The sequence below is a fragment of the Barbus barbus genome (assembly GCF_936440315.1).
Source record: "Barbus barbus genome assembly, chromosome: 40".
NCBI lineage: Eukaryota > Metazoa > Chordata > Actinopteri > Cypriniformes > Cyprinidae > Barbus > Barbus barbus.
This window is the reverse complement of record NC_136718.1, coordinates 23,944,343-23,958,236: the sequence shown is the minus strand read 5'-3', so window position 1 is coordinate 23,958,236 and position 13,894 is coordinate 23,944,343. Positions and strand designations below refer to the sequence as shown.

At 34.5% G+C, this 13,894-nt stretch overlaps 1 protein-coding gene across 1 annotated transcript; it reads right to left on the bottom strand.

The window, feature by feature from the left end:
• Nucleotides 1-5,243: 5,243 nt before the first annotated feature.
• On the bottom strand, nt 5,244-13,630 carry LOC306859531 (uncharacterized protein). The gene is made up of 4 exons (XM_079400591.1): nt 13,579-13,630; nt 8,556-8,731; nt 7,194-7,380; nt 5,244-7,114 (listed from the first exon to the last, which is right to left on the bottom strand). The coding sequence occupies exons 2-4, from the start codon at nt 8,604-8,606 to the stop codon at nt 5,604-5,606; spliced, it is 1,749 nt and encodes a 582-aa protein (XP_079256717.1). The 5' UTR covers nt 8,607-8,731; nt 13,579-13,630; the 3' UTR covers nt 5,244-5,603.
• Between the last annotated feature and the right edge of the window lie 264 nt (nt 13,631-13,894).

Here is a 13,894-nt window from a genome sequence, read left to right as displayed (position 1 = left end):
GATATCACGGACACTGTTGTTACACTGACATATCGTCCTCAAACACTCAAGAAATGCCAAATTAAATCGACACACAAATCGAAACACGATGCAGCAACTGCCATTTCAACATCATCTTTTTAAAATCCATCACTTACCCTTATCTTGCTTACTTTCTTTCCTATTTTACCTCCTCTATCCAACAGATTGCTAGTGCCGCGCCATTTTGTCACAAGAGGGAGGAAGGGCCTTGTGTAATTGGCTGGGCCCTATACGCAACTTGCATGGTGAGTGTATAGGGCCAATCAGCTCTGCTCACCGCGGTCCTTTTTTTTGTTATTGTGTAAATGTATTTTAGGTATATTTTGAGTTTTGATATTTGGGATATGGTCATTGTGCTATACTTTGGGTAATTTTTGACTGGCCATTGGCCTAGTTTTGTCAGGCAGACCTGGCAACCCTGTGTCACGAATCCTGGCCATACACTTCCACTCACTCACCACCAGAGGTCACCCGCTCACCACATGGACTTTTACACTACACCGCACATTGGACTCCATTTCCCACCATCCATTGCACTCACTAATCACTCACAGCTGTTCACTATGATCACGCCCACACCTGAGAACCATCTCGCAATCACCATCACCCCAACACACTCTATTTAAGCCTGGGACTTGCTCTTGCTCACTGCCGAGTATTGTTAGCCCGTCTACTCTACGAAGCGTTCTCTGGTCATAGTGTTCCTTGTTTATTTCCTGTGTTCTGATTCCTGCCTGGTCTCCTGGATTATTCTCTTTGCCTAGCCCTCTGGATACTGTAAGCTGATCGTCGACCCATGCTGCCCTTCGGATTGTTCTGTGTCTTGCCTCTGCCTTACATGTTTGCCACTGTCTGACCCTGCCTGTCTTGACCATGTTGTATAATAAAGCTTTGCAAATGTATCCTCACGTCTCGTCAACCCCATAACACCCTGGCTTTTGTGTAATTGTGTAACTGAATTCTACATATAGTACCTTTTAAAATGAATGGGATTGCTAACAACTTTCTCCAGGTAGATTATGGTCTGTTCTGCTGTTTAGTTACTGAACACCAAAGACCCCAAAAAAACACGTTGCTCTCCCTTCATCCATCATTAAAGAGACCACAAACAGCTCTGACCCCTAGAAACTGGCCATCTGGACGTCCTGCGGCTCTTTAATTACTGCTTACTCATTTAGCTGAGGCTTTTATCTGAAGTGACTTACAGTTCACTTTGCGAGGACGATTCCCCTGGAGTAACCTGAGATGTCCCGCTCAAGGGCAAAATGATGACCAGTCTTTGGGGGGTTTGAACCTGCAACCTTTGGTTATCATCCCAGTCTATACAACAGCGCTATAGTGATTTACACTGATTTACATTCTCAGCAGGGTCTGCGGCCACCTGCTGTGAGTTGATACCACTGTCAGATTAAATTATTTGAATTTTCAAAATGATTATGTTTGGAATATCATATACTACTCTTACCATCACTGCAGTAGTGTGTATATTATAAAAAAGTATGCACATTTTCCATACATGGGCTGAATTTGGAATAGAGTACTATACGTTTTTTCATGGCACAAATAGTATGCTAGTATGCTAAATAAAATATAAATATTTGATGAAAAGTTGAACTTAAAAAAAATGTCTTGAAATACGAGTTGAAAAACTTTTTTACAAATATGCAAAATAGTGCAAAATAGAAAACTTAAACTAAAATAAAAATAAGTGAAAACAATAATGACGTTACTGAAATAATAAATGAATAAAACTGAAATAAAAAAAATAATCAAAATAATGTTTTGAAAAAAGTAAATAAAATTAGTTACAAATTTTAAAAATAGAAAACTCGCTTTATCGACTAACTGAAATTAGTAAGTTGATGTACTAAAATTACGAAAACTTAAAAAATTAAAAACTGCAAAAAGCATATCAAATAAACCTAAAACAAACAATACTGAAAATACTGTATCCTACATGGTTACTGTCAACTAAAACTAATACTAAAATTATTCAAAACTGTTATTTAAAATAAAGCTTAAATAAAATACAAATAATAGATGAAAAACATATTAGACAGGACAACATTTACAGAAACTCAAGTAAACATTAAACTTTTTGTGTCCTGGAAAAGATAGATAATTGATAGCCTATACAATTATCATCTCAAACCATTTTTTACTTACTGTAATTAATAGCTTAGCATCTTAGCAAGCTAAATACAACTTAAGTTTTAGCAAATGTATTCTGTGATACGAGTATATATGTAGTGACATATCAATCCTTTGACGTTACCAGGGATATTATTCATTGATTCAAGCTCCAAATATTAGTTTTTCATGTAGCCTTGATAAAAACACCAACATAAAGTCTTCTAAACCAACAACAGAACTGGACATTAACATGTATTTTGTTTACTCAAAAACTTAATTTTGACATTTATGCTGATGATCAAGTCCCATGCAAAGCATACTAGGAACTAGAAATACTTACTCTGACATTAAAAATAAAAACATTAATGTGAATTAATTCCTATTTTACAAATTTAAGTTTCAAAAAGTTCAAGAACTGTGTTTTTGTTCATTTTACTTGAAGAGTATCCGTATTTTAGTACACATTTCCACTAGAGGGAGTCATAGGCTTAAAATACTACAGTCATGGGTTTATTTTCAGAATAATTGAATAGTAGTTTCAGAATAGTACAGAATTAGAGTCAAACAGAATAGTGTCATATAAAAACTTGTGCTAAATGATAAAACCTGTGAGTGAATGAATGATGAGAGCATCACTAGTAGATCTTGTCTCAGGGGTTATTTCAAACACGAGCACAAAACATCTCAGGTATGTTTTTATCAGTTCTCATGTCAAATATGATTCAAAATGAGTGAGTGATTTCTGACGTGCCTTTTACTCTCAGTGGCACGTGCAGTCATTCCAGAGCCTGACATAACTTTTGATGACCTTAGTATTTTACATCTTTTGTATCCCTTGTACTGTACTGTATTGTTCTGAGTATTTGTCAATCGCCCTTGATGTGCTATTGTAGTTATGGTATTTTGTATAAGCCAAACTGCATACAAACCCCTGCACCTGTTCAAATGATAAATGATATCCGTACGCTTGCAGAAGCAGGTAAATGAGCTGAAAACTTGATCAGCCTGGCACTTCAGGCTCAAATGGTTGCTGACAAAGAAAAGCAGGTCATTAACCCCAGCTCACACAGCCCTGCTGCTTCGGATCAGGTTGGACGGGTTCCCGTCTCGTCTGATAGAAGCAGCTGATGTTATGAAAGCAACTCTCAGAATGCAAGACTCTGTTGACAAGAAAAACATGGATCGCTATTTGTGCATCACACACAAGGGGGTTGTTTCATAAAACAAGTTTACCAAATAAGCCAGGCTTATTTCAGTTAGAGTTATTTTCACTTGATTTGGTTTCCATGTCTTCAGTCACTGTGGCAACTTATGCTGGGAAACTAACCTGGGGTTTATATACACGTTGCTGCTGATTGGGCTGACATTTTTGACACACCCACCAAACAAGAGAAAACGTATCTCAAACCCCGTTGCACACCGTTTCCAGGAAACATGTCGTTCAACCCAGAAACCGGAGCAAAACGTTGGGCACCGGTGTAATCATAAACATGCCCCAGGTTTTGGATTTTAATCCCCACTTTTCTTAGCATCTTTTTATGAAACAATGAAGTCTGACTCAAACAAGATCCTATTTTCCAACAGCTAGCATCAGTTTAATATGAATCATATTCACAGAACTCCTCAAAGGTTTAGATGCTTGAACTCCTCAGTGTAGTCCAAATCTTTATTAAGAATCCCTCATAAATAGGCTATATGAATTTATTTACAGACAGGTGTTAATATTTCTGCAGAGCATTTTACTTTACAAGATGTTTAGCCGATTTTATTTATAAGTTGTTAAAATCATGGAAATGGCACTTTTTAATAAATAAATATATACACCAGAAATTAGATGAGATTTTAGCCAACATATAATCAGAATCTATAATAGGCTAACAAAATATTAACAGAATCTTGTTTCTGTTTTTTTTTCTGAGGAAAATACTGCAACTATATTTACATTTTACATTATGCAAAAAGTGAAAATGATCTGGAAACCATAATTATCCCATAATTATTTCCTTATAATTATATGGAAAAATATTATCCATTTACATTTTCTTTTCTTAGACTACATCTACTTTATTGGGATCAATTTGAAAACATCTTCAAATCAGTACTGAAAAAAAAAACTTATTTGTCCAGCAAAAACAGAGCTTTGTTACGCATTTGTTTTCTAAATATACCAAAATAACTCTCAAAATGTATTTTAGGTGCAAGAAAATACATTTCCCATCTTACAGTATTTTATATAAAAAAATATATTGACAAAAATATACAAAAAATATATTGGTAAAATATATATAACATAAGTATATTTTATCATCGATTTCCATATTTTTTGTCAATTTTTGTATCTTTGTAATATAAAAATAAAATAAAATAAAATAAAAAATGATATATATATATATATATATATATATATATATATATATATATATATATATATTTATATATGCATATATTATATTCATGTGGCGCAGTTAAAATACCATGGTCCTATACTGCAACACTATAAAAGTGTAAAGCAAGATAAAATAAGCAAGTGGTGAGATATTTTGCTAATAAATGATCGTTCCAGAAGAATAGCAAGATAACTTCATGGTATCATCTCAGCAGTGTTGGGAAAAGTTACTTTTAAAAGTAATGCATTGCAGTATGGCATTACTCCATAAAAGAGTAACTAATTGCATTATTTAGGTACTTTCTATTGAAAGTAATATATTAATACAGTGATCCTCAAAACTGACTCGCGAGATCCACTTTCCTGCAGAGTTTAGCTCCAACCCTGATCAAACTCACCTACCTGTGATTTTCTAATGATCTTGAAGACTCTGATTAGCATGCTCAGGTGTGTATGATTAGGGTTAGAGCTAAACTCTGCAGGAAAGTGGATCTCGCAAGCCAGATTTGAGTATCCCTGCATTAATCCATTAATTATGTTTTGTCAACTGTAAGGGCCTTTTTCACACCAAAGGTGAAATTAATAAGCCTCAGGCTGAAGAAAGTGCCTCAGCAACTTCCTCCCAGTTTCTCTCAACATGGAGACAGGAGAGGTATCAGTGATTAAATGGGAAATCAGAGTAACTCAGAGATTTTTTGTAAATTTAAAAGTAATCTGTTACTTTACTAGTTACATGAAAAAAACAATCTGATTACGTAACTTGAGTTACTTGTAATGCGTCACGCCCAACACTGTCTCATTGAGTTTTTATTATGATAAAAGAGCAGAAAATGCAGTTTTCAAAATGATCTGGATTCGTGTGGACGTAGCCTTACCAAAACAATTTAGAAGAAAGTGCATTTATCACGTTGTATCAATTACTTAAGCAGGTACCTAAAGATGCAAATCGACCACCAAGCCGAAACCAAAAGCATCACAACTGATGTCAAAGTCCATATCATCAGCATTCGTCCTTTCAATGCTAATGTCCCAGAATAAACTGAAAGGCCAGTAGCACCATCCATTAGTCCCTCAGTAATCCCAGTTTCTTCAAGGCTTCCCTTCGGTTCTCTCCATTTTTACCACTGGGAGAGATCATCACGCTTATTCCAGAGCGGGGCAAATTTTGCCTGTCGTTTCCTGGCTGAACAGCAGCACCTTGGAGCGATTTGGTCGAATCTTCAACCTGATGGCCAATGCCAAAGTCCTTTGCGCTCCCTGCAGAAGGAGGTCGAGCTCTGCTCTTTCGTAACTGACCTGGCGACAACTCAACTTGGGTCCTTTCAGGGTTTGTCGTCTGTGGCACAGGGTGAGCGGCCGTTCGAGATCTTGTGCGCTCCAGGGACGCCGTTTTGATTTCATAGGATCTTGTCGGTCGCTTTTTCAGCAAATCTTCCTGCCTTTTTTCATCTTTGTGCTTTAGTGTGTCTGCTAGTATATGCACATCATCTGGTACGGGGCTTTCGGAAAGTCTGGATAGCTCCTGAACGGGTTCTCTTGGGTTACAAAATGACTGAGGACGAGTTTTAGCTTTGAACGTTGGCGAATGAGAAGGAGACACACTGTGGCCTGTTTCAATTTCTTCGTTCTTCAGCAGGCCTAATTTTTTCAAAGCCTCCATTCTGATTTTTTGCGGATCCATCGGAGCACGTTCGGTTTGAGGAAGTAACGAATGCGTGGTCCCCGGGTCCTTGTGGCTTTTGAAGATGATATTCGATGGGAGCTTCTTGGGTTTGGGCGCCACAGCCGGTGGGCTTTTGGGATCACCGTACTCTTTTAGCACAGCAGGACTGTGTTCTGAAGATGGCGAAGGCGTCATCGGTTTGTCCGCCGCCGATTGTTGCGTAACCATTAATGGTGTCAAGTGAGGTGCTTTCTTCAAGGAGGCCTTCTTGCGCATGTTTTCGATCACATTGTGGGATAATGGTTTGCTTGATGTGCATTCTGGGTCTGATTTGGTCATCTCCGTTGGCTTGATGGATTCACCAGGCTCCATTTTGGGGAGTTCGGGAATCCATTCTGGTGGCTCGTCGTAAACCGGAGGTGGTGGCGAATAAGCGAGGCTTATCTTCTCCACTGGTTCATCCATGAAGTCTGAGGGTGGAGGAATGAATTCCAGTGGTGACTCTGAGGAAACTTTCTCCTGCTTCGGCAGAGACTTGATATCCAAACTCTTAGGTGCACCATCTTTAGCTGTCAAGTCACTTTCCAAGCTTGTTTTAACTGGAGGTTTGGGTATGAAAGTTGGTGGCAAGTCCACCACATCAACTGATCGTCCAGTGCTTGGTTTGGAAGTTGCTACTTTTGAAGTAGCTTCTTCTGGAATTGTCCGTCTACACTGTTGAAGATCAGGGCTTGATCTAAACCCATCAGGTACATCAATAAAAGCCACAGGTGCTCCTTTGGGAGATGTTGGTTTGCTGACTATCTTGGCATTCCCACTGGCAAGGAGTAATGGAGTTGGCACAAGGTACTTCTGAGATGGTTTTCGATCTCTTCCAATCACTTTGTTTGGATCCTCGTGGGCTGATAGCTCTGAAGGAGAACATATATGAGCCATTACTCACACAGAACTTTCTTTAAAGGTACTTTCATGTATTCTCTTACTGCTTACCCTCAGATCTGTTCTGGTAGATGGACGTCTGCTGAGCAGTTCTTCCTTTCGGGCCATTTGATGGGCGATCGGGCTCGTCATTAGACAAACCGCTGTCATCTTCTACCTCCAGAGACTCAATGGTCTCCTCCAGGAACATGAGACAGGCTCTTTCCTCAGCGGAAAGGTACTCCAGACTATCATCACTCTATCACACAAAGAAAAGTGTGCTTTTTTTAAAATAAATTGATACTTTTATTCAGCAAAGCTGAATTAAATTGATAAAAAAGACATTTGTAATCTCATAAAATTTAGCAGTTTCAAATACATGCTGCTGTTTTAAACTTTCTATTCATTAAAGAATCATTAAAAAACATCAAATTTGAAGCAGCACAACTGTTTTCAACATTGATAATAATCAGAAATGCTTCTTGAGTAGCAAATCAGCAAATCAGAATGATTTCCGAAAGATCATGTGACACTGAAGACTGGAGTAATGATGCATAAAATTCAGATTTGATCACAGGAACAAATTATTTTTACAATATACTCACATAGAAAGCAGTAATTTTAAAAAGTAACAATATTTCACGATATTGCTGTTTTTACTGCATTTTTAATCAAATAAATGCAGCCTTGGTGAGCAGAAGATACTTTTTTCAAAAATACTAAAACTCTAGTGTAATTTTATCATTGGTGTTTGTAAAGATTAATTAGACAAATGTTCTTGAATATTGTAATGCATTGTGCTTTAATAAACTTTGATTTACTTAAAATTCATTCAATAATAAAAAAGAAAACATTCCAACAAAAACTATTATGTAAAATAATTCTTAATGAATTAAGAATACTTTAAACCAAAACTGGTTATATTTGATGTATTTTTTATTTGATGTAATTATTTTTAATAATTTAATTTAATAAAAATATTTTAAAGCAGATCGCCTGAAAGTGTGTTATGATGTATTTTTATATAAGATAAATTTTATATAAGATAAAAATCCCACCATGTTTCCTTGTTCCTCTTTTAAGCAGTACTGATTAAAAAACATTTGTTTAACTCCATAAAGAGAAGAGACAGTTCCTCATGTTTGAAAAATCGAATGTTTTTGGAATGGTTCACCCAAAAGAGAAAATTTGACTTAATCTGGTATCAAGCCCAAACACATTGGAGTATTTTTATGATACTTTTCTAATGTTTTTGGAGCTTAACAGATGAACTGTCTTCGCATGGAAAAAATCTTCTTAAAGATTTTCTCATGTTCCATAGAAAAAAATAACCGCAATAGAGGGTTTGTAATTACATGATGGTGAATCAGTGTTTGTTTTGGGTGCACTGTTCCTTTAATGTTCTGGAAAATGAATAAATGGTGTCATACTCACAAATCCAGAGTTGATGCTGAGCACACTATCACAGCTTACTGCACTGTCCATTCCAGACACAGATTAAGTGGAAACGCCCCCGGGCCAAGTGTCACTTTTTGGCATTGCACATTGGAGGAGTTCAGTTACTGGTGCAGGTCTTTAAGGTGCTTATTTAATGATGGAAAATAGAGGACCTATAAAAAAAATACAGTATATTCACATAAATAACCAGATTAAGTAGCAACAACAATAATAATAATTTAAAATATGTAATATATATATTTTGTTTTTATTATTATTATGATTAGATAATATATTATGTTTTCTGGACATGGTATTTTGGACACTACTGTGATGATTTAATTTGAAGAACTATGAATATGCTAATCATAAAGAGCCATTGTGTATTTCTAAGTACAGATGGTATTCCCCATCTGATAACATCTCTATCGCGATCATCTTGGTAAAAATGACTGAAGTCACACTGTTGACGCCACACTGTACAGATATGTATTAGATAACACTTGCAGTAGTCTGGGTCAAATATGGGTTCATTTTGCGTAATTTTGTACATGGTTTTGGTGATGAACCTAAGCACGTTTGCATCAGTATCATTGAGATGCTATTATAGTTTTTATTAATATTTTTAATTTGTTTTATTTTTAATTTTTTTAATTTTAATTTTAAAGGTTTAGTAATTTTGTTGAAGTGCTTATTATTAGTTTACATTATTACAATATTCATTTACTGAATGACTTTTAATATCTGAGTTTTTTATTAATTTACCTTATTACAGTATTCATTTATTTATTTTTATAATGTCCATACATTTTTTAATTCAGTTTTAGTTATTTATCAAATACAATTACTTCCAATTAATAAATAAAATAATTAACATTTATGACATCACATAAAATACATTATATGATACAAATATTGGGTTAAAGTATTTTTAATGAATTATAAAGCATTTTATGTAATATTACAATATTTCGATTTTTTTTATTTATTTGTTTTAAGCATTGAATGAATTTTAAGTATATCTGAGTTTTTGTTTTATTAGTTTACATTACTGCAATATTTGTTTATTTATTGCTTTCTTTTATTTGTCCATATATTTTTTATTTCAATTTTAGTTATTTATATATGAAATTAAACTTAATGAAAATAATAAATTTTGCCTAGCTGAAATAAAATAAAATAATTGTATTTTATTTTGTTTAATGAAAGGAACAAAATATTATTTTTTTATTAAAAAAACATATTTATTTTTCATTTTAGTTAACTATAATAACCCTGGTTTGCATCTATATAAATTGAATAGATTCTACAGAATAACTGATTAATTTATCGCAAAATACACACAGCTTTTAGGATCAGATGGGACGTCCTATGGGAAGTATTTGCAGCATTGTTTGTCCCTGCTGGCCGTGACCCATCAGGACAGACCCGTTACCCATTTTTGGTGACCCTGACAATGATTTGCACTTTTTGCATGCAAAATGTTGGTTTGCACAGGCTGCGAATCGATTAGTTCATCAATGAATGTCTAAGCACAGATGACTAGACGTTCAGTAAATACCTGGATCCACCCTTTACACAAGCTCAGTGTGACATGAAAGAATTTAAGCATGTCTGACACACCTGTTGAGATGAGCAAATCAAAATAACAGCACACCAAATGAAAGAGCTCAAATCCTACGCCCAGAGAACACAACGTGCCCTGATTACTAATATTATTAATGAAGAGCATTTGATTTCAGAACGAAACTGCTGAAGGTGAAATCTAAAGCTGAATAGAATCTATGGGTGAAATAAACACACCAATGAAACCTAGAAGCATTTTAGAGACTCACAGGTGCATTTCTGAAGTCAATACTTTTCTGAAAGGTAGTCAGCAAGATTATGCTGCCTTCTTAGATGCCTTGGACAAATTCTAAAGCAGAAGTGTGCATTTATTATTTTTTGTGGAGAAGGCAATCCCACAATACAATGCAAAAAACTTGGGTGAAAAAAAAATGGATATACATAAAATTTAGCAATTTCAATCAACCAACCATTTTTAAAACTTAAAACTAAAGTTAAAAGGAAAGTTAAAAGGAATTATATAATTTAAAAATACATCGTAAATAACACACCTTCAATCAATCAACTTAAAAAATATTTAGAAATAATTACATAACACAAAAATACATACCACATGACAAAGTTTGAGTATTTTTAATTAATTATGAATTATTTTATGTAATATTAAATGCTTTTTTTTTTTAGTATTGAATTAATACTAATACATCTAAAAAATTTTTTTATTTTTTTTATTTTTTAAGCATAATGGGTTACAGCGTTCAAATTTGTCTACTGAACGTCTACAATGACCAGTAATAAAAATACAATACATTTTTTGTATTTTTGAAAAAAGTCTCTTCTGCTCACCAAGGCCGCATTTATTCGATCAAAAATACAGTAAAAACTGTATTATTATGAAATAGTTTTACAATTTAAAATAACTGTTTTCTATTTTAATACATTTTAAAATGTAATTGTTTTCTGTGATCAAAGCTGAATTTCCATCATCATTACTCCAGTCTTCAGTGTCTCGATAATTCTTCTGAAATCATTCTAATATTCAGCTGATTTGCTGCTCAAGAAACATTTCTGATTATTATCGATGCTGAAAAAAGTTATGCTGCTTCATTTATTTGAAACAGAAATCACAATCATAAATAAATCATCATAAATGATCAATTTAATGTGTCCTTGCTGAATAAAAGTATCTTACTGACCCCAAACTTTTAAATGGTGAAAATATGTGAACTTCCCCCAAGTCAGTAAAAACAAAATGAACATATCGCGAGAGTCAGAAAAACACAGACGACAGCAGCGCCTGGAGAAATGTGAACAAGTGTGAATGCCAGCCATTGTTAGCGCCAAAGTTTTCAAGTCATTCAGCATATTTCAGGTGCTGTGCCTCGCTGAGGTGAGGTAATTACAAACACACACCTCTCCGTGACTCTGTGAGTGAAACAACGCAACGAAGAGGGCGATGGCTTCAGCCAACACCTAGAAAAGCTGCGTTTGCACAGGAATGCAACTGTGCCTGATGGATCTGCTGCAAATTCCAGCTGCTCATTGGATTCATTCAGTATTACCAACATCACTTTGCCTTTTAGCTTCAGGATGGGTTGTCTTTGACTATGACTAGAATGCAAACAGGTGAAATCAGATCGGTCTGATGTGCAGCTGAGCTCAATGAAGCTTTGAAATATCAATCAGGTTCTGCGGTGTATCGTTGCTCTTGCCCTTGAGCCCATACACGCTATTGTTTTCATAAAGTGAATGTCTTCATGTTTTTTCTGTTTATTTGAGGGAGTGGTGGCTTAAAATAGACCTAGAACAGGAACCAGGACATCAATGTCAAAGTGAATCTGCTTTTGTTTAGTTTCATTGAACGTTTGAGATTTGAAAGTCATAAAATCACGCAAATGTAACGTCAGCATCCGCTTGGGATGTGGACGAGATACGCCAGAGAATGTGAAACTGATTAAAGTTCAATGATAACATAAAATGAACATAAGAATACAAAGAAATCCATTTTATATACTACTTCTTTAATATTTTAGTTCTTTTTATTTATAAAATATTAATTATTTTAATATATTTGTTTCTTTGTTTTCAGTATATAATTAATTAAACAATTACAATTTCAATTAAAGAATACTTAAAATGAAAGAATTTCAATCAGGGTTATTTTAGTTTAATTTTGAATTAGTATTCATTTTATTTTTTTCATTTTTGTTAAAGTTTGAATTTTTGTTGTTGTTTTACATTCTTTCCTTTTTAAAATATGTTGTAATACATTTTGATTTTAGTGTCAGTTTTAGTTATTTTAGTACATAAACAAACAAAATGAGAATGAGAAATGTTGCTTTGGTATATGAATTAAAGTAACTAAAAGTAACTTATTTAAAAAGTAACAAAAATTGTTTTGTGGTTTTAGTTATGGGTTTAGTTAACTACAATAACCCTAATTTTAATTACATAAGTAAAGCCATTTTACTGAATATTTTTGTGTTTTACGTATTCTGTATTTTTAAGTAGAACCACCAAATTTCAGCATTTGTTTACATTTATTTAATGAAAAATATGCCAGAGAATGTGAAATTGAATAAAGGTCAGTGATAAGGTCAAAAACGTTTTACTTGCATTACTTGTGATACATTAGTTTTCTATTTCTGATTTAATTTCTGATCATTATTTAAAAACAATGTATTGTTTAAAAACAATGAATATTCAAGGTGTACTGAAAATATTTTATAACTTTATATTACACTGCTCTCTGGAATAATCTATTCTGATTGGACAATAGCAGCATTCTGTGCTCGTATGTTTTAGTTTAATGATGCTGACCGGTATAATTGACCATCATCACAGACAACTGCACTAGTTACACAAAGGTCACCAAGCAGAATGTGACAAAAATGTAAAATATGTTGCCTGTGACATGAAGCCCAGTCATCTGCTGCTACTGGCAAATCATTTACAGAGAATAAACACACATAGTCCACGTCCACCTGCAAAGTACACATTAAAGCAGCAAACCTCTCTGTTTGAATAATTCAGTATACTCTATACATCATTCATACACTTCGCCCAGGAAAGATTTATGACCAGCCCTTGGCTGTTTAGGTGTCAAGTGCACTGAACACTAAATAAAACATGCTTTCAGCTTCATCAAACAAAATGAAACATATAGTAAAAATGACTTCTGATAATCATGTATAAGCATGTATATATATATATATATATATATATATATAAAGAGTTTGTGAACAGGGATTGAAGTATACCATGATAGCAGACATGAAATACTACTATTGACATACTGTACAGGTAACCTGTTACCTACATTTACGCTACAGTAGTCTATTTACTTTACGATTTCAGCCTTATTATATGATTATTAACGCGTATGAAAGAGCATGTCGTTACAAGAGTCGGAAAATCGCATCAAAGATCCATCAAAAGGCAGATAAAGCCTTACCTGTCCGTCAGGAATTGCAGTCGCTCACCTGCGTGACTCTCAGCTCTAAACTAAAACACAGAGCGTGTGAGTATCTTCACCAGCGCAGCGCTCTCAGCCAATCAGAGCATGCGCTACACACAGAGCCGCTGCTGATTGGCTGACCGCCGGAGACAGACTGTAATCTTCAGATTACACTGCAGTTCAGAATGAAATATTAGCTTGATGCACAGTAGACACTATATGTAGGCTTATAACAATGTGTAATGCCACAATATTACACATACATTGTTGTCACATAACCTCATCACGTTTCAAGTTTAAACCAATAACGTCC